Source organism: Peromyscus leucopus, chromosome 20 (assembly GCF_004664715.2).
Source record: "Peromyscus leucopus breed LL Stock chromosome 20, UCI_PerLeu_2.1, whole genome shotgun sequence".
NCBI classification, from domain to species: Eukaryota; Metazoa; Chordata; class Mammalia; order Rodentia; family Cricetidae; genus Peromyscus; species Peromyscus leucopus.
The window spans coordinates 7574943-7601664 of record NC_051080.1 but is presented as its reverse complement, the minus strand read 5'-3'; the positions used below and the strand labels follow the sequence as shown (position 1 = coordinate 7601664).

Here is a 26722-nt window from a genome sequence, read left to right as displayed (position 1 = left end):
CTGGACCCCTTCGATTGCTCCTCCTGTACTTCCCTGGGGTTGGCCCTTCAACTGAGGCCAGGCAAGACTCGCTACATGGCCGACTCACAGACATGTCCGCCGAGGCTGCACAACGTTTTAACGCGTTTATTTTGGTTTTTTTTTTGAGGCAGTCTTTAGCCCTGGTTGGCACATGTGCTCACTACACAGTGGAGGATGACCTTGAGCTTCTGCCCTTCCGACTTCCACCTCTCAAGAGCTAGGATCGCAGATGTGCACCACACCACACCTGGCGCTTCCCCTTCTTTCATTTTCGCCCTGTGTTTCTCCTTTTTCTTCCCTAATGGACTTTCTGTACATTTTTGTGTTTTGTCTTTAACTTACTGTGTATTTTTAAAGGAATTATAGTCTAAGATGGCCAATTAAATTCATAAGCTTTGAGGTTATTTTTTTTTAACTGAGTAGAAGACACTATCATTTCTACCAAGAAAAGAATGTTTTATGTTAACAAATGACGTGTTATTCAATAGTAAATGGCATGTCCTGACCTAATACTATGTCTTCTCTTTATTTTGAGTTTGGAGTATTTTTTCTTCTTCTTCTTTGGTTTTCTGAAACAGAGTCTACTAGGTTTTGTGCATGTGTGGCTTCTGGATTTTGAACCAAGAGAGCCTTCCTTACTAGATGACATGAGGTGGAGATACACACTTTGTAGAAAAGCCTTGAAGAAGGCTGGGCATGGTGGCACATGCCTTTAACTCTAGCACTTGGGTGGCAGAGACAGGATCTGTGATCTCTGTGATTTCAAGGCCAGTCTGGTCTGCAGAGCAAATTCCAGGACAGTCAGGGCTACATGGAGAAATTCTGTCTCAGGAAAAAGAAGAGGAGGAAGAAGAAAAGAAGGAAGGAGGAGGAGAAAAAAGAGGAGGAGAAAAAAGAAGAGGAGAAGATGAGGAGAAGAAGGAGGAAGAAGAAATAAGAAGAAAAGGAAGGAAGAAAGAGAAGAAGAAAAGGAAGAAAGAAAAGCCTTGAAGACATAGAAATGGGGAATGCTGGCAGTTCCTAGGTGACCTTTCAGTGGAACACTACAAAGCCCTGCAAGTCTATTTTAAGAAGACCTATGGTGGGTGGATAAAAGGACAGCCATGAGCTATTACAGTATATTAACTGTAGCCATCCAGGTCTAGTCTCTTTATCAAACAGACCTCTGTTCCTGAAGCTTGCCCAAAGCTGTCACAAACTACAGGCCAACACTGGGATCTTCAGCAAGGCCTTCCTTCCTGAAGCTCATGGAGAGAGATTGTGTGCCAAGGGCCTGAAACTACGACACTTCCAAGAGGAGACACTTAGACACAGACTTTTGAGTTGACATTCCTTAGACATATTTCAGGCTGCACCAGTAGACTGAGGGGGAGTGTTTGGGACTGTTTTCAATCCAGAAGCAACAGCTTTATGTATGCCAAGTGCCAACCCAAGATTAAGCAGAGCAGAGACCCAAAGAGCAGGATGACCCAAGGAAAAAGCTTCTTCAAGCTGACAGGGTTTGAATGCTCCATTTCATGTCTATATAAGGAAGCCACAGCTCTTCCTTCTCAAGCTGTCCTTAGTCTACAACAGTGCAGTAGAATCTGCTCAACAAAACTGAGTTCAACTTCCCTACACCTACTGAACACCGGGACCAAGTCTCGCTACCTTTGTCAAGCAATGTAATCACGTACATCAGTTCATCAGGAAACTCTTCCTTTCTGTATAACCTGAAAACTTGACTGTGTAACCCTGGCCTACCTTGAAAGAACATACTGGAGAACGCTGGTTATTTGACAGATAGATCAAGGAGTGAATGCCTGCAAAGCCCTCCCTCCAAAAAACTGGCCTAGAACCAATCTTCAAGGCCTGTAACCTGCACCCTAGTTCCAAAGGTAGGGTACTAACCTTGTAGAGGTTAACCAAGGGTACTTCCTCATAGACCAGGAACCTCAGCCATAGGGAAATGCAAGTAGAAATGAATTCTCTCAGATATATAGACAGTACAGGTGAATGCCCTCATTCCTTAGGTTTACTTTCCTAGCTTTGAGCTAGGAAATAATAAACTTTTAAAGGTGTGGTCTACTGTCCCAGTAGCTAGTCAGGATCGCACCATTCTAGATTGCAAAGGAAGCCTTTATGGTCACTTAAATCTAGTCACACCTATGCAGATAAACAGGCCAACCCTACTGAGAATAGCCATTTTATTACTAAGAATAATCTGCTGCACTTTTATTGCGACCAAAAGGGAAGTCAAAAAAATTGACTTTGAAAGAGGTTAAAAAAAAACTATTGGGTAAGTTTTCAGTGAACAAGTGTGTATCCCTTCTGGGCTGTGGTATTCTGTATAGCCTACACATTGTTTTTGTGCTCTGCTTTCAATTTTATTTTTTGTCTTTGAGCTATTTTATAATCCTGTAGCAAACTGATAAAAGACAGAAACTTTTCTTGTCCAGAGATAAAAATGAATTCTGGTTGAGATATTAATAGGCTTGTCTTCCTTGAGAAGGGCAGCTTTACATCAATTACTTCCATGTCTGGTCTTGAATTCCTATTTGAACCTCCCACCTAAACTTTCTGCTAAAATATTGAACCCAGAGCCTTGCAAGTATTTTTTTTAATGCTCCAAGTTCTTCTTACATAGTCCCAGGCCAGCCTCAAACGTTCCATGTCGTCTAGACTGCTCTCTTCCTACCTCATTCTCTTGAGGGTACTACCATGCCTAACACTGTAAATCATTTTCAAACATCTTGTTCCTTAGTTATTAAGTGAGCTGAAGCTGGGTGTGGTGGCTCGTGGTCCTAATCCCAGCACTCAGGCGGCTGACGTAAGAGGATTGCCATAAGTCTGAGGTCAGCCTGGTCTACACAGTGAATTACAGGCCAGCTTGGGCAATACAGACCTGGTCTTAAATAAATGAATGCAAGCTAGCTAAGTAAGGCATGATTTTAAGCCATGTCTCCAGCATACAGGTTGCCCACTTGTAGTGTGTGTGTGTGTGTGTGTGTGTGTGTGTGTGTGCACGTGCGCGCGCGCGCACGCGCGCGCGTGTGTGCCAATGTGTTGTTTAAAGTCTTTATTTTGAGTTCTCTTTAGATATGAGGTAATAGTGATCTAGGTTTATGTTCCTCAGAATCTACCCCCCCTCCCGCCCCCCAGTATTTATTGAGTAATCTTTTTCTTCTCCATAGGTTCTAAAGACCACCTTTCTGGTACCATTTGTGCTGTCCATGGTGGCAATTATTTTTATGCCAATACCAATTTAGTTTTACTGCTGTAGCTTTAAGATGAAACAATAATTTGGTCATTTTGATATTGTGTTAAATCTAGCAAAGCAGAGCAGATCATAATTCAACTTGAATTAGTCTAAAATTTACAGTAACCAGATCTTTTTTAAGGGCCCCGTTATTTGGGCCTCATCCTTCTCTCCAGACTAAGTAGAACACATTAATGTCTCTAGTAAGCAAGCAAATAGGACGTGAGGGTGCGGGGCAGTTTCCACGAAGCCCAGTTTATTCTCCAGGGGTGGTGCAGACCAACCCTAGCCCAACAAAGATATGTTAGAGGACAGAATGTGACATAACAGTGCACGCACACACACACACACACACACACACACACACACACACACACACACACACGAGGACAGTGGCCGGCATCAGGGCTATCAAATCGACTCATAACCTCAAAAGCCTCAATGGTGTATAATCTTTTCCCTATACTTGGGCTTGAAAGTCATCACTACACTGTTTGCCCTTGTGACTTCAATGAATTAAGAAGTTTGTGGGGTATGGTGGTGCATGTCTTTAACCCCAGCACTCAAGAGGCAGAGGCAGATAAATCTGTGTTCCAGGCCAGCATGGTCTACATAGTAAGTTCTAGGACAGCCAGTACTCTTTGTAGAGAGATGCACTGTCTCAAAGACACATACAGACACACAGACACAGACACACAGACACAGTAGACACAGTAGACATGTAAGTTTAATGGTATTAGCCTTATTCCTAATGAAGCTAGGTTGGGCTACCTAACTTGGATACCTGTGTTCCTATTTCTACCCAGAGATTTATATGTGCCATTGTGGCTCTGAAGAATGTCATCAACAGGACAGGGAGAGACATGGCCAGCCTCATATCCAGTCACAGGGGGAAAAAAAAGCCCAGGCTATCCTTACAGTGACTAGTCATGTGAAGAATTTGTGTATCTCACCCTGACCTTGTCCATCAAAACCTTCTTAAGGTCACAAGAGCAAGCGATGGAAAGAAATGTGTTGACAGGATTCCCTGTCTTATGGAGGCTGTGACGTGAACAGAGTCCCTACTGTAACAGGACAGACACTGGAAACACTGTGTGCAACCTACTCTGATTCCGAAGAATGGAGAAATGTGCATGTGCCAGACTGGATGATACCATCAAAAACAAAACAAAAAAAAAAAAGAATTTTTTTAAAGACAGTACCTTGCTGTAATAGCCCAGGACGGCCCACTTTCCATCCTCTTGTCTCTGCTTCCCAAGTTGCTGGAGTACAGGCATGTAACCATCAGGCCCAGCTGAAGTCTGGGTATTGAAGAGAAACTTCCGTGGTCTAAAATCACGGCATGTGAACAAAGCTCCTCCAGTAACTCACCAGCACACACGGCACTACTGCTGTCTGCACACTGCTTCCTGGAGCACCACACAAGACTCACAAGTACTTTTAATTCACATTTTAATGTTTGAAAACTATGTTAACACTGCATTTATAGGACATAATTTCTTACACTTTCTTATTTATACCACACCCTGAAAAAAAAAAAAAAAAGAACAACCCAACTTCATACGATGGACAGTGAACAGCAAAGTTTTGTGACTTGTGACTCACTTTGGATGCCCACCCCAAATCATTTACAAGTTTTTTCCATTAATAAAACAGTGGTGTGCTACATGTACTGAGTCAGAGGGAGTCTAGAACACACTGGACTCTAGAGACTGTATTACGTACCAATGGTTAAGATTCACGTGGTGGTGGTGGTGGTGGGGACAGACGCGACAGTCTATGTTGGCATCGACATTAAAAGGCAAACATGCAAGACCTTCGAAAGCTTAAATAACAGGATGTTTTCCTTCAAATATGTGCTCATAAGAATATTCAGCCCTCCCCTCAAGGATCCCAAAGTTTGGGAAAAGATAATTCCATTTTGGAAAACAAAACAAAACAAACCCTCTCTAACTTCGGTTTTCTTACATTCTATGCAGTGGCATCCATGTTAACCATGAAAGAACGTCACGGAGAAACACCTTCTCATTTGGGGGCATGTCTGTTGCTATACGACCATGGTTTTCTTCTAAATCGTTCTTATTTGTATCATCTAAATAACAGATCCTAACACCAGCAGAAGAGATCAAAGCAGCCGTTTCTCAGCACTTCTTTCTCCAAACAATTAGTTAAGGTTTTAGGCTCCAGGTTTACATTGACAGAACTATGGGAGAGAAGGTAAAATTCTTCTAATTCCCAAACAAAACCACTAACGTTAATTTATGAGAATGTGTATTTCTTATATGCAGGTACTAGAGACCTCTATTTCTGTGCGGATCAACAACTGCAAAAATATACAGCCTCCTATGTATTTACAACATATTTACATACAAATGAAGGAGTCCTCCAGTGAGCCTCAAATGCATAGATTCAAGCCTGTGTACAGATAGGCCCAGTGCTTTACCGTTCTTCCCCAGGGAAACCCCGGGAAAGACATCTACATCCATGCGAACTTTGCATTATTGTTCAGGAACCCGCCTCTTTAGACTTAGCATTATTTTCAGTCATTACCCACAACCCCAGTTTGAACCCAAAGTCTTTTTATTACTATCCACAGTCCATTGCATTTTAAAGGAATATGTTCTGTTGCAGAAGGAATTCTCAGATCTGCCCTCCTGAGAGGAAACCACTGACTTCTCTTTCCAGGTGCCCGGATGTCCCCTGGAATAGGATGCCATTCTTAAAGTCTATCTCCTTTCTAAACAATGGGTCAATGGAGGCGTTGCTCTAAGGCATACACCACGCCTAAGATCATACCACCCACCTCTGCCCTACTCCAGCTAACAATGCCACCTCACACCGTGCTCCGCAGAGATGGACTGGGCTCTGCCCTCCCCTCACAGCCCCTTGAAGCTCCCTCAGCAGTGTGGACCTTTCACTAGAATTCTCATTGTATTGATAGTTTATATTTTACAATATCAGGACTGAACTTCCCCAGGGCTTTGTACCTAGCAGGCCAGCTCTCTACCCAACCACGAACACAGTCCTCTTGGGGAACGGACTCCTGAAAACTCAACAGTGCTCTTACGGTTGCATTTACAAAAAGGCATTTTAATTTACTTAAATTTTGTGAAGCCTCAATTTGATGTCTTCACAGCTGTGAGAAAATGTGAGTGCCTTAAGCCGTTTTCCCTCAAGTGCAGGCACCCTGAGTTTTACTCATGGCCCTGGCATTGCATTACCGGTAGGAGGGGGACACAGGTATGCCGCTCCATGCCCCTCCCCGCCCCAAGATGTTTCCTGCATTTGCAGGGACACTGGCTGGAGTCCTTTTATACCTTTTCTGGGTCCTGGCTCTGATTCCTCACCCCAGGAACTGCCTTCCGAGGGCTGACTGACTGGAGAGTGGTCCCCAAACTTGATGCCACGGGTGTCACCTGGAGTCTAGACCTGAGACTTGCGGAGGACAGGTGGCTTTGTCCGTGGGATTCTGGCAGCGCTGGGTATTTGCATTCTGATGAGTCTGTTGTGAGGTTCACGCTGCTGGCCTGGGGACCACAATTTGAGAAACACCAGCTTGGGGGCCTGAGTGCAACTCCAGAATTCTTGGGATAACTGTTGGAGGTATCCTCTGAAACGCCGGAGCATCTCACCACAGACCCTGGTCGTCTGCCGCCCACTCCCACAGTGCTTTATGCTTCTCAATATGGTCCATACATACACCAGACAGTGGACGGAGACCCCCTTTGCACCTTTCAGCTGATCACTGAGCGGTGAAACCATGGATGAAACCGAAGACATTAAAAGCGCTGTGTGCTGGTCTCAAAGCTGGCACCTGGGAGAAGCTATGACATCAGTGGCCGAGAAGGAGGTGGCGAACTCTAGGAGCGAAAGGCTGTCACAGAACTGGAAGCAGCCAGGCCAAGCTTGACAGTTTCGGAGCAAACAAAAGGTGGTAGCTAAGGAATCCCTCTTCCTCCTCCTCCAACACCACCCCACCAGCAGGGTTTTGAACTTAGTTCCTCTAATATTTCAGGAGCCCAGGCTTCAGGCCACTCTGGCAGAGCCCCAAACTCCGCATCCAGCAGACACTGTGGTAGAGACGAACAGTCTGGGTTCCACAGCAACAGGCTGTGGCTTTCTCTGGGTGACTTGGATTCTTCCCCACCTCCCCACCCCCAAACCCCACCTCCATTCTCTCTGGGGACTTGGCTCTTCTGCAGTCCTGTTACACTATTTCAGCTCGGCTCTGGGTCTGGCAGTCTTTCCCAGCGGCTCTGGGGGCCTCATCTTCACATAGAGCCCAGTTACAGGAAATCCATTCCAGGTGACAAAGCTTTGGAATGTGTGCTCCCCGTGACCTGGGGACTGCCTGTCCGCGCCTAAAAGATGGGTGTTCTTTCTGCACACACCCTGCTAACTACTTCTAACCAGCAACACTAAGCTAGGAATCTACAGTAGTCTGTGTGACGCTAGCCAGTTCTTCACCCAAAGGATGGAACTGGCCCTGGTCAGCAGTGGAGATCCTGGGTGCCAAAGGAAATTGCTGCTTCCTGTGGCGAAGGCCTACTACTCCCGAGTCTACTCATTTAGCAGGAAAACGTCTACTGCGTTTGACTGTGCTGTTGAATTCTACCTAACATCTGTGATACAGGTATGTTTTGGCTACCAGTTCATTATTCTGAGCAAGGGTAAGAGGTGTATACAGGGACTACCACAGACACCATGGGATAAGTCTGTGGTTAACAAACGACAGTGAGGTCTATAACATTCAAACAAACTCAGGTATACGTATAAAGGAGCTTAAAAAACCAAAAACAGAAAACCACGTATCAGACATCAACAACAATGTGCTTCCTGCAAATAAATACACTGTAAATAATACATTAGTTTTACCAACACATAAAATCCAGAGGTCCCAAATCACAACACATCCCAGAGTTAATGACGGTTTTTGAATTCACTTCGTGAATGTAAAATGAATGAAATGGTTACAGAATGAGGAAAACAGAGGGCAGGATAGTAGGCAAACTGAATCAATGTATTTTTTTTTAAACAGGGCCAAACAAGCTACATAGGTTGGCGAATCATCCATCATTCTCTGTGATATGGAAAGCATTTCCACAAAGGGCAGAGGCCGCTGTGGGTTTTGCCCTTTTCCTGTCTAGGCCTCTGTGTCCAGTTGCCCGAACTCGACGTGGACAGAACTCTGAAACACTAGACCAAGGTGATGACGCAACGTAGGAAGTAGCTTTTCCTTCTTCCCCAAGAGGATGGTGGCAGGCACTTGGATGCCTACCTTACCTGTGGGACTTCAGTAGATGAAGGGACATCTCTGGGTGGAACTCTCAGGAGATGCCTTCCCAAAGACCCTGGGGGATTTCAGTCAGTAGGAACAGTGTCTACAGATGAGTGTCTGAGTTCTCTGCCAACTCTCTGTGTCCCATCCTACCTGTCTCCAGGTAAGAAATCTGTGCTCAGTATATATTTTAATCTGAGAACTCAACCAGAATACATCTGGCTGCAGTACAAGCCCTGCCTGCAGACAGTGGTCACAGAGCACATGCATTTCCCACTGCAGCTAAGCTATGGGCAGCCACGGGTGTGCTCACCAGCAGGACATGCCGCTCTGGGTTCCCTCGCTGCCACGTCCACAGCTCCTGTCGTTTCCAGTCATTTCTCTCTGCTCCCCTCGGGAGGGGCCAGGGAGAGAGCACAGGCCACCCTGCTCTCCCGCGTGGGTCACATAGAAGAGGCAGTGACGGGGATACACGGAAGAAACACAGATGGAGAAGAGCGGCTTGTCTTCCCCAGCAGGGACAAGAGAGGACACAGTGACTTCAGAAGCTCTCCACAAAGACTGCCTCAGAAGGTTTACTTTCAAGATGGGATGGAGAGTTAATGGAGAATAGAAATGAGGCTTATTTAAGGTACAAAAATCCTGTTATTTGTAGTAACCTAGATTTATAGATATAAAACACGTCTTTTAAAGACTCCCCTAAAGTAAAGTACTCAATATAAAAGAGGATGACCTACCTACCCTCAGTCACCCTTAGGTACACATTATTCTCTGTTGCAAAAAGCTGGTGGACATGACTAAATGCTGCTGGGCGTATAAACCAACAAATCATCTCCCCCTTCAATAATATGGGTGTAGACGGAGGCTGTCTGCATCGGGAGTATTTCCTTAGGCATTTTGGGCAGTCTCATTCATCACTAGGGGAGCCATGGGACCCCACGCAGGTGACTCAGCCTAGAGTAACTGTGACACCAGATGCCAAGGTGGGGGGACGACAAAGCTTCATTTGTGAGCTCTCCCAAATGTGCATTTTAATATCTTCCCACAAGTGCCGTGCCCACCCCCTTCCCAGCCACAGACACTCTCAGGGAATAGCTCCCTGTGGGAGCAGGATGGAGTACCAGCAGGTCCAGGACAGCCCATGTTGGGTGATCAGAGCCGCCTCAAATATTGGGCATGCTCAGATGCAGCAATGGCACTCAAGTGTCTCTCGAAGGATTACCCCTGTGTGCTATGTTAACCAAAATAGGCAAAGGATTTATGAAACCTTTTTTTTTTTTCCTGAAACCTTTTTTTTTTCTGTAAAGCAAAATAAATATATACAATTCAAGATTATTTTCTCTTCTAAAAAGATACAGATAGCGTGAGCAGGAACATCAGTAGGAAAACGATTTCAGAACCTTGGTGTCTAACAAATGAATACACCTGATGATCGTGTTTTCAAAGTTCTAAGAGACTAAAGCAGAAGCCACAAAACACAGTAGGTAGAGGGAAATATTGGTGACGGCATGAAATCTGCAAAAGATAAAATCCACCGTCCCTACGTGGACATCCCGGGAGGCCACAGCCACGCTGGAAGCGGGTCTCCCTGTCACAACCCGGGTGTTGTTGTGTGCCTCTCTGTCTGTCCGTAAACTTGCAAAAGAAACGGTGAAGGATTGCTGATGGGTGGTGAAGAGACAGGCGGGAACAGGTGCTGGCTTTCCTCGGATGGCTGGTCTCAGTGGCCTTCGTCACTGCCAGATGAGCAAGCCCAGTCGTAGATGACCAGCGGGATGCTGATCAAGGAGAACAGGACCCCCAGGGCCAAGAAAAGGGCCGCCTGTAGCGACAAAAACATGGGTTATTTCCGGCATAGCCCACCTTTTCCATGTGTGCCTGGAGGAGAGTAGAAACCTCCTTTGTGCCCCAGGGTCTTGGGGGGTTCATTACAACCGGGTGGCTGAACTTTGAAGACTTTCTTCTAAAACTGGGTGAATGTGGTCGGGCAAGGATGGGCGAAGAGCAAGGAGCCCTGGTCCTCTACACTTTACACTTTGTCTTCTGGGTCACCTCGGGTGTGTCCACGCTACAAATGACTGAGTCTCCTTATGACTTCCTCTCTAAAAAGATTACAACCTAATGAGCCGGGTGTGGCGATACACGCCTTTAGTCTCAGCACTCAGGAGGCAGGGGCAGGCAGGTCTCTGCGAGTTCCAGGCTAGCCTGGTCTATATAGGAGTTCCAAGCCAGCCATGGAAATATATCTAGGCCACTTTGTTGGCCATTACCTACCAACCGGCAATGTTACTGAGAAGCAAGTGTTTCTGTTTGTAAGAGTGTAACACATGTTGACTTGATCTCATTGTATCGGGGAACAGGGCAAAACTAAGTTACTCGAAAGGTTGATGAAGGTCACAAGGGGATCAGATGCACCCAGGGTTTTTTAGCTTACACATAGCTTGGCCTTGATGGTAAACTTTGCCGGGGTTGGGTGGAGGGACAGGGGCTGGCCTGAAAACTGGAGGGGAGACAGAGCTAAGGAAAGGATGGTAAGTGGGGGGGCTAGTGGGTCTAACACCCTGCTCTTCCTACCCAAACAGAGCTTCCACCCAGCACACTTTAGGAGACCCGGTTTTACTTTGGAAGCAGGACTGGAGAACCTAGAGAACTCGAGACAACAGGACTCCGCTTTTTGTAGCTTCCTTCGTCTGAGTGGGTTTCACTATGTTGTGAGGACTCTATGCATAGGGCTAGAGGACTCATGGCTTTGAGGATAATTCTCTTGGGGAACTGGGGTTCTACCAGAGTTAACGACCCCTCTGCAAAGTGCACAGTGAACAGACTCTTGTTTGCCTCTCCTCTGGGTCCCTAGACTAGGGTGATGTAGGGGACTGCAGGGCCTGCGTATCTGGGAGGCGGCTGAGAAGCCTTCTCCAAGGCCAAGCAAAAAGATACTCCAGACAGGACGGAGCCGTTACCCCTGTTCCCCTCGCTGTCCAATCACGCCACCCTCAAGGTGTCCTTGAATGTCACCAGATCCACAAACAACGATCCCAACACAAAAAGGCAGTTCTGAATCCACATCTGCTTGCTCCGAAGCACCCGTCAGATCATGAAAAGACCCTCTGTGCTAACTCCTGACACTTTGTATGTATCGCATTGCCTGTGCCCTGAGCTGTGCAAGGGAGGCATGTGGTAAGAAGCCGTCTGGGAACGGTAGATAGCATCAAAATCTTCTGAGTCCTTGTGCACTTCCAGTCTGGCTAAAGACAAGGCACTACTCTCCAGAGACACAGGGGTGCAAACATCCATTCCTCAGCTAGCTGTGCCCAGGGTAAGAACACAGACAGGCAAAGGCCCACTCAGAGCCACACTGGAAAAGCTACTGTGAGGATGGAAAGAGTCCAGATTTGCGGCTCTGGCTCTCCCCAGGGGAAATCTAAGGAGTTGACACTCCCTTCGACGCAACTGTGGGCAACGTGAGGGGACCGTTTACCTGCAAGTCTAGCTGGGAGATTAAGCAGAAATATTAGAGTGGCTGGCAAGAGACATACATACCCAGATTCTTTGAGTGCCTTTATCTCCGTCCTGGTTTGTGATTTTTAGATAAAGTGACGACGGGAGAATGAAGATGAGCATATTAGCAGACGTCACTCCTGTAAATTAAGGAAACAATCGTTCAGGGCTGTTATTTCGAAGCTTTAACCATTAACAGCTCCTGTATGCCGTAAAGCGACCATACCACCGTACCTACGACTCCAAAGATATCCTTCATGGAGGGAATGAAGATGACCAACAAGTTGATAATCACCAAGAGGACGACGGTCACCAAGATGTGGCGGCACAAGTTGAACTTGGTCTTCTTGGCCAGTTCAAATAACGACGAACGAACCTGCAGGGACAGCAGAACCCCCGGGGGCTCCAGACGGTTGCCGACCCTCCGCTCTCAGCGGAAGAGCTGAACTATTTACTGGTGCATGGAATTTTGACTGTCAAGAGTTTTCTTCACGCTCAGCAAACTTAGAGCTGGTGTAACAGTCTGAAGGTATTGGGGGGGCTTGACTCCAACTGTGAGGCTCCTCCTGTATGACCCAGTAAGCTTTCCTTTTGGGTGGGCTAATATCCACCTGGGTAGTCTCTGCAGTGAGGTGAGACTGAGAGGCAACCAACCCTCTATCGATATTCTTGTAAAAGGAGGAAGGTGAGAATGCGGATCCAGCCCCTCCACGCTAACGTACGGATCCCACTCGCTGCCTACGAGGTCGAGACTTGGGCTGAGCCCAGTGTCGATGACCAGAAAGGCCACCTATGGCGGGCCTTCTCCGGAAACCGGATCCTGGAGTCAGAAAGGAAGTCCAGAGGCCAGCGTTTCTCCTGTTACCCCGAGGCCCTTTACTTACCGTGAAGAATAAGACGGGCACGGTGAGGATGACGGCCACGATGACAGCCAGCCGCACGGTCAGGATGAGAATGTCGCCCTTGTGAATGTCGTACTTGTGAAGGAGGTCTGACTGCACCTTTTCTGAAACGAAGAGGCGTCGGAGGGCTTTACTTAACCACGACAGCTCCCCTAAGCAGCCAGGCCTCGGTAAAGACCAATGGGGGGCAAGGCTTGGAAGCGTCTATTACAACAATCTAAAAATTCAAGTGAGAGACGGTTACGGCGCATGCCCTGTTAGCTAGAAGGGGTCTGAAGTCACCACTAGAAAAAGCTGCCCAGTGTGGAAGGCCTCATTTGTGTTCACACACACACACACACACACACACACACACACACACACACACACACACACACACGGGGGAAGTCTAAAGCCCTTCCTACCTGATTTTCCACACTGGGAGCTCACACCAAAGACTGCCTGTCTCCCTGCAGGAATGATGGGCCACACAAACATCTCTCCTTCCCTCTTGCTCCCTGTAACTCAGCTTTCGAGGGGCCAAGCAGCAGAGGGTAAAAGCCACTCAACCACCCTAGGGAGCGAATCCTTCCCCTTCACGTTCATGACACTCACAAAACCGTCTTTAGTGCCCGGGCTCCTTGGATCCTCCTCAACTCCCAACTGTGAGAAGTGGTATTTCAAAGGCTGCTGATCCTGCGGTGGCAAACGCTCACTCTCTAGACGAGTGCCGCCCCCTCGCGACTTCTCCCCCTCCAGGGCTCCGCCCTACACCTGTTCTCAAGGTTGTGGGCAAGGAATTCAGACTGGAACCAGTCTCTGTCCACGTCTGAAACAGGACTGGAGGTTATAGTGAAAATCTCTTTAGATTTCATTTTCTTTACTCGAAACGCATAACTATCATCAACAGCTGAGCCGTCGCCCCCCCCCCCCAATCGTACAAAGGACCCCGTGTTCTATTACAGGTGACAAAATGAAATACAAAGAGGACTCCTAACGGAACAAGGTAACTCAGGCTGACTATCGGGTCTCCTCTCTCCCCTCACCCACCAGCCCTGTGACATGAGAAACCTCCTCCTAACAGAATTTCTACTAAAACGAAAGGCAGTGGTTACGTACGCCTCTGGCAGGTACCATCCTCCAGTGCTTATGAAATCAATAACCTTTCTTCTAAGCTGAATTCATCTGTAAATGTGTTTAGATTTTGTTATTTTTATGGTGCTGGTGGGGAGTCTGAACGAAGCATTTAATAGAAAAGACGGTAAAGTCAGCTTCCATAGCTCTCACACCACGGCCCTCACGGAAGGGTTACGCGTGAGACGCCGGGGCAGGAAAGGCCACCACTGCCCCGGCAGGGTCAGCAGCACAGACGGAACACACTTTCTTTCTCAGCGTTCACTGCTAAGTCATTGCTGTCCTTCGCTGTGGGGCACCAAGTCCCAGGGAACAATTAGCTGCTTTATTTTTAATTAACGCTGAGTGTCATGAGTGTGGGCTCGGCTTTTTTTTTTCTCACTTTCGGCTTTTCTCTCTCTCTTCTATTAATGGAATCCGACCCAATTTTCAGTGTCAAGTAGGAAAGCCTTCTCTGATGGCGTTTAAAATTTTCCTAAGATGGCATGCTTCGGAAATACAATTTCTCGGAAGAAGAAAAAGCTCCAGAAGAAAATATATTATTTCTCAGTGATTATTCTATTGTGCAGCCTGAATGAATATGGAAGGAGCCATCGCCCTTTGCTATGAGGAAATAAAAAAACACCATGAGACAAAACAGGAAATGTTTTGTTGTACCCTTTGGCTTCAATGTGAAGTGACTTCAGTATTGGTTTTTCCTGTTATTTTTAAATACAGATAGGCACTCACCAGGGGAAGTCACTTACCATAAAATGTCAAGTACCCAAAGATGGCGGTCAGGAAGTACATCACAAACATGGCGAAGAAGGAAATATTGGAGACCATCTGCATTTTTTTCTGTGATCGGCTAAAAACAAAGACCGAGGAATTAAAAAATATATATATTGCTGATTCAAAGTGTCAGAGTTCAATCTGAGCCAGAGACCAGCTGAAGATCCCTCCTCTCAGGCTGGTATATTCCCTGAGAGCTCAGCTGACCCCTGCAGTGATGTCGTTTTTAGATAGTTCTTTAATAACAAATGGGTGCTTGCAAGCTTCTAGCCCTGGGTAACTCAGGAGTACCCTTCCAGGTGCTTTTTAAAAAATAGCCACTTCTTACCCGGAGGGTGGAATTTTTAAAAAATATTTGATTTCCCATGCTGCAGGAAAATTTCTGTACCATGTACAGACAGACTCAAGTGTTTTCTCCCAGTCCCAGAGGTAGAACCTGACCCCAGGTCTGCTGTATGGGTCCTGTTCAGCAAGGCTCAGCCTCAGGGACACACCTGGGCTTTGCCTCCCTCCGAGGAGTCAAGAGGTCTCGGCTCAGAGGGTGGCAGGCTCTGGCCCTCAGGTCAGGCTTCATGACCCTTCAAGCTGGCCTGCTCTACAACCTGTGTGGCTGTGTGCCAGTCACAGTATCCGGTTAGGCTGGCGGATAGCTGGGGTGTCATGGGGAGTCTGGAGAACAGGAACACTGGGAGAGTCATAAACTAAACACTGATCCTCAACTACACACACACACACACAAAACAACAAAAAAAAAAAAAAAAAAAAAAAAAAAACACAACACACACAAAAAAAACACACACACACACACACACACACACACACACACACACACACACACAAAGATATACTTAAATTCTCTAAGTTTAGGGCCATGGGGAAGAACAAGGTGTGCTCATAGATGCAGGCACTTAGAATTTAGCTGTGTGTCAGTTAAATAGGAAAGATAAAGACTGAACAGGAAACTCAGTGCCATGTGCTAAGGGACACATCAAAATGGGAACGGGCAGCATATTATGCCCTTCTTCTGAACTTGAGACTACAGGGGTGACAATCTTTACATAGAGTGGGTCTGGTGGGCTGAAAGGGGAACACTGAAGGAATTCAGAAGCAGGCCTTTAGCCCTCTCTGAGACAACGAAGAAGATAAGGCCACAGGAAGACAGTGTCGGTAGCGTACTACCGGGGACGCTGAGACAGGGGGATTGTGAGCTTGAGGGTAGCCTGGGCTTCCTGATAAGTAAGATCCTGACGTAAAAACAACAGTTCACTTACAAAACAACCCCAAGTAAACAAAACTCAGTGCAAATACTTGAACTCCTAAATAACACCGTGTTTAGAGAAAAAAAAACTAGCTAAAAAGCCCACGTTTGGGAATCGGGGGTGCCAGGGAGGTGACTTGGTGGCTAAGGGTACCTGCTGTGTAAGCAGAAGCGAACTCAGGTTCCCAGAAACCAAGTAAAAAGCTGGCTTAACAGAGCGTGCCTGCCTGGAACCCCAGTGCTTGGGCGTGGGGTATGGAGGGTGGGATGGGTGGAGTTGCTGTTCCATGCTTGGTGGGATGGAGGTGGGAGCCTGCCTGTAACCCCAGTGCTTGGGCGTGGGGTATGGAGGGTGGGATGGGGTGGGGTGCCTGTAACCCAGTGTGGGAGGGGTGAGGGTAGGGTGGAGGGTGGAAGGTGGTACTTGCTGGCTGCCAACTTAGTTAGATTCTGTCTCAAGGGAATAAGGTGGGGACCGTGACAGAACCTGAGTGTGTGCAAGTGTGGTGCCCAACACAACCACACACACACACACACACACACACACACACACACACACACTAACTAACTAACTAACTAACTAATTATTAAGGCTACATGGCTTGTTGCTTTCTTATTTATTGCTAAAAATATTGCAGATTTCAGAGTTTCCTTAACACAGAGCTTGCTCAAGAACGCAGCAAACGTCGACACCAGGTGAGGAATCCCTGTTTCTCTCTCACACAGAACTTGGCCATTAGTAGGAGGTGGGCAATAAAGGATGAGGCATGAAAACATAACGGATCTTACTCTTTGAGTTCGCTGTAGATCGGCAGGACAGATGGGTGGCAGACAAACGCAAACGCAATGGTGGGCAGAGCGTACACCGTCTATTCGAAGGGAAAAAGAAGACGTTCAGGAGAGACATTCTTACGACAAAAATGACGCAGCTGTCGTATTCCTGAGCCGTCATATTCAGCCTGTTCCCCCAGGACCCTGGGATGACGAGGTTATTAGGGGGGTTTTGGTCCCCAAATGAAAGGAGCTTTCCCACAAAGGTTCATCTAGTAGAGCCACAGGGCAATAGTGCTGTGTGTTTCTCGAAGGTGTATGAATGGATTGTAAAATACAGAGGAACAGTGCTGTGTCTTCTCTTGAAGATGAATATATCCCAACAGGTGATTACAACAAGCACAAGAAATATTGCCCTTAATAAAAATGCTCATGTTTATTTTTAAACTTACCTTTGAGTTGAAGGTAACATATTTTGGCGTACACATGTCAGTTACATTGGCACTTATTGTTGAATTTTGTTCTACATTCATGCACGGAATTTGAAATTTCTTGTAGATAACCTGGTATTGAGAAATGCAATCAACAGAGATTGTATTAAGACCAAATCATGAATAACTATTACAGCACTTTGAACAACATCAAAACCACAGGAACTGCTTCAATCAGAACTTACCACTATTAGGAAAAAAACCATGCAGCTCAAGGAAAATCCACTAGTGTAGCCAAGATACCCTTTTTAAAAAGAAAAATATCAATTACTATTTTATTAGTATAATTATGAATAGTTATTATTATTAAAAATATCAATTACTTGTACATATTGCTTTAAGCATAGTTTGGGACTTTAACAATATGCCTACATATCCATATGAAAACAAGATGTATTATTTCATAGCACTATTTTTTTTTTTTTTGGCAAAAAGAATAATAATAGTAATAGGGCTTTGAATAAAGCATTATATTCGGCATTTTGATTCCAGGCATTCCTGGCACATTCCAGGGCACAGATCTCAGCATCTAGGAAGAAGAAGCCTCCTGGTTTCGGCCCTCTGTCTCTGTGTGGGTGTCTCTAGTGCTAAACCTTTTTACCCCATACCCCTCTCCCCAGCCTTTCCTGGGCACCTACTGTGGGAATCCTGAATGTTACTGATAAACTTCTCTCTCAACAAGAGGCCAACACAAGTAGATGTGAGCTTCTGGAAACAAACAGAGCAGTGGTTCTCAACCTTCCTAATGCTGTGACCCTTTATCATAGTCCCTCATGCTAAGGGGACCCCCAACCATAAAAATTATTTTCATTGCTACTTCATAACTGTAATTTTGCTACTGTTATGAATCATAATGTAAATATCTGTGTTTTCAGATGGTCTTGGGGGACCCCTGTGAAAGGAGTCTTTGCTCCTCCCAAGGGGTCACTACCCACAGGTTGAGGACCACTGAAACAGAGCATTTGAGGGTCTTACTCCTCTTGGAATGCCAGGGAAAGGTGGTCACCACAACCTCCATGATGGCAGCTGGCCTCCCAGGAGCTACATTATTCTTACTCCCCAGGGAAGGGCCGTTCTCTATACTAACTGGAGGGACAGAAAAGCCTACAGAAATCCAGAGAACAGAAAAATAAGTAGTTAAGAAAATCTACTTATAAACTTCATATACACTGTGCAGCTCTGACAAATCTTAGCTAAACCAAAACCAAAAAAAAAAAAATCAAAATCTTCTGCGAATCATAATTATTTTTGAGAGAATATCAATCTAAACTTTTGCCTTAAATTAGCCTAGATTTTAAAAATGTATCTTGGAGCCTTAGGAGAGATGGAAATCCGGTCTCATTATTCACTGTATGAAATTCCCGTAACTCCAGGCATGCTTATCTCCACAGATAAGTGTAGAAACCAATGTCAGAACCAAATGGATGACTTGGAGATGGTCTGCCATTTTTTTGTTTTATTTTACGTTTCTCTCTCTCTTCCTTTGGTGGGTGGAGTCACTGAGACTGGCCACACTCTAAACTGAACTGCCATTTGTAACATTTGACATCTCTGAGTATGAATGACCGGAACATTAAACACCACAAACCCGCCAAGGTGGGAAGATTGAGTTTCAGACTTGGGAAGACCCTGTTTCGGAATTCACAGGAAGTAGGGTGGGGCGTAAGTCAGTAGTAGAGCACTTGGGTAGCATGCCCAAAGCCCTGAGTTTGATCCCCAAAACCACGAAACAAAAGAAGAACAGAACTTTATAGGGTAATTCCATTTTCTGGACTTTTCTTAAGGTAGTCTCTAAGCCGTGCTATTGAAAACACTATGCCTTAAAGAGTGTACAATTGATCCACATTTGCTGGTTTGTTTGTTTGTTTTTTAATGCATGTTTCAAATAAAAAAGAAAAGAAAAGAAAAGAAAAGAAAAGAAAAAAAAAGAAAAGAAAAGAAAAGACTAAGAGTCTATTCCAGTCCCAGAACCACCATCCTCTGAGCGCTGCCTCAGTGGAGGGGTTTCTCAGAAAGCCACATCATGTTTTCAATCTCACGTTAACATCAGGCCTTGTTAACAGATGCAATTTATGGTTTATTTTGTTAATATCCTACTGAAGGCAGGCAAAGGTGTTTGTTTTCTAATGGTTCGGATTCATCTGGAAGCAGAGAGCCCGAGATAAAGGCTGGATCTTTGCTCACCCAGGTTCTTCAGGAGACACAGCGGGAGAATTATACCAAAGGTTACCATCACAACCAGGACGCGACCATCGACGTACCAGGCTCTGAAAGGCATGGAAGTGGCTAGGTTACGGTCTCCAATTAGAAAGTGACATTGTTTCCCTCAAATGTAAAATTTCACAATGCATTTTAATGACTTTTAAATCACTGCCTTTTATTATTTTCTTTTTGAGGACTATTCATCAAATACTTTAACCCACCACTACTTTAATACTGCCTCATCCTCATGTGACTAACAGGGGAGGGGGGGCGGCATTTCCCCTCCGTCTCCCATTGGCTAAATGTTCCATTCCTAGGAATTATTTATGCGGCTTCAAAGCCAACTTCGTATGTGGCATTCTGTCAGATTACAACTTGTCCTATCAATTATTTAAAGAGAAAGTCCCCTTTGTTTTGTTTGGATGGTACCGACAAGAACGGCTTCACCACAGGTAGGCATCCCTCCCTCCCCGAGCCTTTGGATTTGACCTTGAATAGAACACGGGGAACTACAGCTTCTACAGTTTCCCGTGAGGGAAAATGGGGAGACCGAGGCTGTCAAGGACTCTCAGACGAGGGGTCAAACGTAATGCTGTGCCAAATGTTGCTGGCAGTGCTTTCTAGGGTGAGTTACATTGTGAATGATGTCAGTTCATGGAAATTTTGCTCCCCAAATGCCATGGACTTCCTTTTAAAAAGAAGGTAGGGTTCTCTCTCTCTCTCTCCCTCTCTTCCTCCCTCCCTCCCTCCCTCCCTCCCTCCTCCCTCCCTCCCTTTTCTTTCTTCTTCGTATGTTCTACTTCTGTGTTTAAAATATTCCATATGTGTTCTCTTTCACAGCTCATAGATACAGAGTCTAGGCCCCCTACCATTTTCGGGGTGACAGCCACAGTTAAGTGGCTCTCTGGTTCTTCCATTTATATTGCCACCCCCCACCAAAGAAAACAGGTTTAGGAACATTTTATTTCTAAAACTTTCATAAAACAAAACTTGGTCATCCTTCATTTAAGCCAGTGGTTCTCAACCTTCCTAAGGCTGCGGACCCTTTAACACAGTTCCTCAGCTGTGGTGACCCCCAACCATACAGCTATTTATTATCATTATTATTTACTTTTTTTGTTCCATTTTTCGGGGACAGGGTTTCTCTCTGTAGCTCTAGCTGTCCTTAAATCCACTCTGTAGACCAGGCTGGCCTCGAATACACAGAGATCCACCTGCCTCTGCCTCCCAAGTGCTGGGATTAAAGGCATGCACCACCACCACCACCACCGGGCATATTATTTATGTATGCATGTATGTATGCATGCATTTATTTATCTAAATATTGGACATGCAGGATATTTGATATGCGACCCCTGTGAAAGGGTCATTTGACGGCTCCAAGGGGGTCGTGACCCACAGGTTGAGAAACACTGGAGCAATTGATTCCGTTACATCCCACACCAGAAGTAAGAAAAGGTCGAGAGCTTACGAAAATGCCTCCTCCTGTCCCATGAGGAATTTGATGGCGGAAGGAAGTTCGTTTTTTACTATGAAGAGGTAGCTCAGCATCGCTGGAGGATGAGAATGAGAACAAGTTCAGAAAGACAACACCCACAGCTCTTATTACAAGGTTCAGGAGCGGCGGGCAGCGGCTCGAGGCTCACCTTGGGTGAGCGCAGGTAACGTTAGCTCGGCTGCAGCATCTGACTGCCCCCCTCCGCTTCCCTGTCCACGTGCCACGCAGGCAACAGGACTCTGACTGCCTGAATTACGTCCAATGGCACGTGGACACCCAACCACCAGCATCGGAAAAGCCAGGAATAGCCACGCACGGCCAAGTCACATCAGAGAAACAGGCTCTTACCGCCAGTATTCTGCAGCGAGGTGGCTCCAAAAATCACCAGCTTCCCCGTGGTGCCAAAGACTTGCTCCCCCAGCTTCTCGTAAACCATGCAGCCTATTTACAAACGGAATTTGGGAGTTACAAGAAATGACAAAGCTCCGAGAGTCAAGACAGCCAACATCTCCTTACGCTGGGGGCTACGTGTCACGTGACTTGGAGCCCTTGGGCCCCGACCTGTTTCGTCATCTGAGAGGGATCGAGACCTTCTTGATTCTGCACGGGACCAGTGCGTTTAATGTGGAAGCCCCTAACAGGCCAGAGTGCTAAGCATAAGTGATGGTGGAGCACTGGGCCTGACTAGTTAGTCACCAGCTCCAAGGCTCAGGGAACTTCATGGAAGAAGGGGTGGAAGGGATGTGGAGCCAGAGGCTGGGGAGGGGCGCGGCCAGATGTTGTCTACTGGACGTGGCACAACTGTCACACCCAGGAACTCGCGGCGGCTGTGGCAGTCTGCACAAAACCTGCCCAAGACTGGGCCCAGGAGCATTTGATGACAAACCGGGAGGGTCCAGGAGGCTCCACCCTTCCCCGGGGAACTGCTGGCGATTAATGATGGGAGGAGGGGTCGTTTTCTCGAGTGGGTGTAGCCCCCCCATAGTTGCCTCTGCTCCAGTAAACAATCTCCCACCGAAACTATTAAATTCAGTGGGCCACATACAAAATTAAGCAAGGGCGGGCTTGTTGAGAAGGGTTCCAGTTGGAAGGGGTGGAGAAGGGAGAAAAATGGGGGCAAAATTACTAAAATTCACTCTATAAATATATGAAACTATCAAACGCTTTTTCAAAACTCGAGGAGTATCTTCATATTTTCCCATCGATCCCTCCGGTTTTAAATATAACAATAAACTTAGAACGTCTAATAGTCACTACATAAGAGTTCTCATCACATGTAAACACAGTTCAAAGACACGCAACTGCCCAGAGAAAGAAGCAGACAAAACTGCCTGAAGAGAATTTTGGCCGTAGCAGAATTCTCAAGTGGTCAACCAGCTCATTTCAATAAACAGTAAATTTTTAATCCAATTCACAAAAAAAAAAAAGAAGAGAAAGAAAAGAAGGAAGGAAGGAAGGAAGGAAGGAAGAAAGAAAGAAAGAAAAAGAAAGAAAGAAAGAAAGGAAGAAAGAAAGAAAGAAAGAAAGAAAGAAAGAAAGAAAGAAAGAAAGAAAGAAAGAAAAGAAAAGAAAGTTTATCCTTCTTGATGGCAGTTCATAATTTCAAAAGGTTCACAAGCAGCAATTTGGGTCAGGCTATAATTAAACCTTTGCTCAACCTCATGTAAGACTAGTGTTTAAAGTAGACAATGGCTAGACCCTGAATTTATTACAAAACATTCCAGTCATCTGTATACAATAGCTGGCCAAGGTGGCTTTAGCTAATGTAAAAGTCAAAGCATTCCAAACATGAGCCGGTGTCCCCAGATAGAAAATAAACACTTCAGGTGTTACATTGCCCAGAGAACTTGAAGTATCCCTGGTAGCATGCTCACTCCCACAATGCCTTGGGAGTAACATTTTCTCCTTGAAATGTGCACAAAAGAGCATAAAAGGCCTGTTTACTTAAGACCTTGGAAGCTATGATAGGAAAACATAGGATCTTTGTTCAAGGTTCACCAAGGCCTAAGGAAACAGTGAAGCCTTTAAAACCAAGTGATCCCAAACTAGAAAAACAGGTACAATTGAGAGATCACTGTAAATGACGCAATGACACATTGTCCGTGAGCATCCTGCCTTCAACAAAATTGTACATCTCAGCTTACCCGTTTCCTTGGAACAGATCAATAGTAGGTTTATTGAGTAGATAGACAACAACGTCACCGAAGTCAGAAGTATCCTAGAGCAAAGAAAATAAGTATTTAGAAAACACATTTTGGAAGGGCAAAGGTCTCCTTCCGGTTAACATGGCTGGTTAGCATCAAGTTAGCTGCCTGCTTAAAATCCTCACGAAAATTCTTCTCATCGGAGTCTAAGTGAATGTACCAGTCACCATCTGTGATGTAATTCAAAACCCAAGCAGCTCCAGGAGGACATTCAGGCGACACCACTGTAGTAGGATCAGGTTATGAAAGCAAGCCTTTGTAGCCTATGGCATGAATACTCAAGGGTTACATCCGGGTGGGGAAGGGATTTTACAGATGGGGTGGCAGGGAAAGATGTCAGTGACCTTAGGAGAGGGACCATGTGACGTTAGTAGACCTGCTTGACTTCCTCTCCCTCTGATTTCTCATGTATGACCCAAAGACACGCCAGATGATGACGTGACCTATCGCTCGGGAGCTATTCCTCAATCTGCGCATCATGCCATTAATTTAATTTTTTTTTCTTTGCACCTGGCTCCTCTTAGATAATTGCAAACCTCTCTAAAATGTGGGGCATTCTCACAATCAAGAACAACATGAGAACAAATTCATGTTTTTGTTTTAGGACACCTGGCTCATTAACAGACCTTTCTCAAGAAAAAGGGTATTTAAAGTGATGTGGGGGGGGGCAGTCACACAGAGTATTTCTAAAGCACTTAGGTAAAACAGACATGATAACTGAAAATAAAGCTTGCTTATTAAAAAAAAAGGGGGAAGAAAATACAATTCCAGTCCTCAAACAAAACCACCTACTTCCTCCTGCAGGGAACAATGCCTGGCATATATTGGCCCCACGGTAGCCTTAGCCTAATTAAAAGCAGCTCTTTTCCTAGGAAGTGCTGTTGAGAGGCACTCGGCCCCTCAGGCAGTGCTCTGTGAGCTCAGGCTCCCAAAGCTCCCCCCCTGCACACCTGTGGGCCTGCCACTCTGGGGCCAGAGGCTGCCTCTTCCGGCCTCTCCCCTACCCGGGGCAGGATGGCTGTGCTCTCGGATTCGGTAGCATTTTGTTTCCCCTGCACACGGCATTGTCTTGGAGAGATGACTAGGGAGTTCACGGTCCCCAGAACTGATGGACTCCAGAAATGGACCCGGAAACAAGAAGGCCAAGTTCCACAGAGGCAAAACAAACCCCAGGAGAAAGAAGAGAAAAAGAGCGAACACTGGGAAAAGCTAAAACCACCCTGCTGACGGAGGGGGACCGAGGATATTTATGATGGTTGAGAAAGTGTGTTCAGGTTTATGTTTATTTGGCAAAGATCCTTGCGTGAAGAGGGTGATGAAGACAGTAAGTCCCTTGTGGTCTATCCTGTCAGAGGGCAGGAAGATATCAAGAGCATTTGTTTAACCAACCCAGGAGGTTGTAACGGGACGGGATTTGACTGGTGTTAGGCAAGGGTGGACGGGACAGTCTTCTAAACAAAACTACACGTCGAAGAAACAGGCTTTGGGTTTTACTGAACCCCAAGGGCCAACTTCTACAGGCACAGGTGACAGGCTCAAGGCACAGGGTAACCTGGACTCCCTCGTGTGAACAGGAAAGGTGCCAACTCAGGATCTGTCATGTGCTATTCTTCAATGACATGGACCAGGTCGGGGTTCTGCAGGGACCAACCAGGAGTGGAGAGGAACCATTGCCACCCACAGATCCAAGGATGAGGGGTAGAAAGGGGTATAACCTTGTAAGAGAAGGATGCACCTGCCCAAAGGGGCCGGTTATTAACATCTACAGAATGACTCAAGGCATTCTAGGAACACATCCGCGTACTCTCTCATCCAATAAAAGAGCGCCTGGGACCACACAGCTCTAGCACACAGTTTCCTGTCTCCATTCTGTGAGCCCCATCTCTCTGTAGATGACACTCAGTGGCCTCTAGGAGACAGGAGAGGCGAAGAACCTCTTCAAAAGCTCCTGTTGCTCCCTTCCTTGTTCAAGGAGAAATATCAGTCAGGGAAGATTTTTCATTTTGTGTTGTTTTTGTTTTTCGAGACAGGGTTTCTTTGTGTAGCCTTGGCTATCCTGGAACCCATTTTTTAGACCAGGCTGTCCTTGAAATCACAGAGATCTACCTGCCTCTGCCTCCTGAGTGCTGGGATTAAAGGCGTGCGCCACCACTGCTTGGCAGATCAGGGAAGATTTTAATAAAGTGTCCCCATCTTTCCCACTCCTGAACTGCAGCAGGATGAGGTATTCCCATCATGGTGACAATGACTCACTTTCTTCCATGTTTAGTGACATAACATGGCACTCCACAGTCAACAACATGGAATGTCCTGTAGCCTTTGCCTCAAGCCATCCAATCTCTGGAGAAGATTCTCTTCCTCATCCTTCCCAAAATACATCCCCTCTTCTTCTTCTTCTTCTTCTTCTTCTTCTTCTTCTTCTTCTTCTTCTTCTTCTTCTTCTTCTTCTTCTTCCTCCCCCCCTCCTCCCCTAGGACAGTCTTACCACATACATAGTCCAACCTAGCCTCGAACTCATGAACCTCCTGCCTCAGACTCCTGAGTGCTGAGATTTCAGGTGTGACCCACCACATCTAGCCAGATCTCGCCTATAACTGAAAACCGACATAAAACCAAACCTGGGGCTGCAGAGATAGCTCAGATATTAAGAGGATCCTCTCCCAAGAGGACCAGGATTCAATTCCCAGTGGCCACTGGCAGTTTGTAACCATTTGCAGCTCCAGTCCCAGGGGATCTGAAGCTCTCTTGTGGCCTCCACAAGGCATTGTACACATATGGCACACAGATATATAGGCAGGCAAACACCCCCACACAAAATATTTTTTAAAATATCTTTTCCTATCAGACCACTAAAAAGCATACTGTATATGTAAAATTCCAAGAATGTAGGCTGCACCAAAGTCTAGCAGCTAATTTAGCAGGGTGAACCTTTTTGTTTAGATATTCGAAAGAAGCAATACTTCCTAATTGATTCTAACATACCTAGAATAGTATGAAACTCAAGTTAGAGATGCCTGAAGACCGTGACAACGGAAAGAATGAGCCAGGAGGAATAAAGCAGAGAAATGTGTGTGATCATGTCTCTGAACGCTTGGGTTTCCAGCCTAACAATGACCCTATTTGTCCAAAGAGTTGAACACATAATTACGGTTTCCTGCAAAGACACGAGCAATTAGAAATCACTCCAGCTCCCACACCACCAGGGAAAAGCTGGTTGCATGTGGTAACTGAGTTGTAGAGGTGCCGCTCATCCAGTCTTGGGTCACCTTTGCCAAAAAAGGACCTAGAATGTATAAGTGTGTATGGACAGTTTGGGAGGGGGGGGGCAAGAAAGCCGCCACTGTGAGGGATGTGGTTAGGAATTTGAAGAATCCTTGTGTTAATAACACTTCAAAGATGTGGTGTAGGAAACCAGATATGGTGGCACAAGCCTGGAATCCCAGCACTTGAGAGGCAGTAGCAAAATGGTCAGGAGTT

General features: G+C 46.0%; 1 protein-coding gene across 5 annotated transcripts in view; it reads right to left on the bottom strand.

Annotated features, from left to right (window-relative positions):
- Nucleotides 1-4694: 4694 nt before the first annotated feature.
- Slc38a1 (solute carrier family 38 member 1) overlaps nt 4695-26722 on the bottom strand; it is a 66404-nt gene continuing 44376 nt past the window's right edge. For all 5 annotated transcript variants that reach the window (XM_028869308.2, XM_028869306.2, XM_028869309.2 and 2 more), the window contains 12 exons: nt 23186-23259; nt 21390-21482; nt 21015-21096; nt 19526-19608; nt 17527-17585; nt 17303-17413; nt 16869-16948; nt 14797-14897; nt 12920-13041; nt 12270-12411; nt 12078-12175; nt 4695-10359 (listed from right to left, as the gene is read on the bottom strand). In XM_028869308.2, coding sequence (XP_028725141.1) covers nt 10258-10359; nt 12078-12175; nt 12270-12411; nt 12920-13041; nt 14797-14897; nt 16869-16948; nt 17303-17413; nt 17527-17585; nt 19526-19608; nt 21015-21096; nt 21390-21482; nt 23186-23259 — 1147 coding nt within the window. In that variant the 3' untranslated portion in view covers nt 4695-10257. The remainder of the gene's footprint in view (nt 10360-12077; nt 12176-12269; nt 12412-12919; nt 13042-14796; nt 14898-16868; nt 16949-17302; nt 17414-17526; nt 17586-19525; nt 19609-21014; nt 21097-21389; nt 21483-23185; nt 23260-26722) is intronic.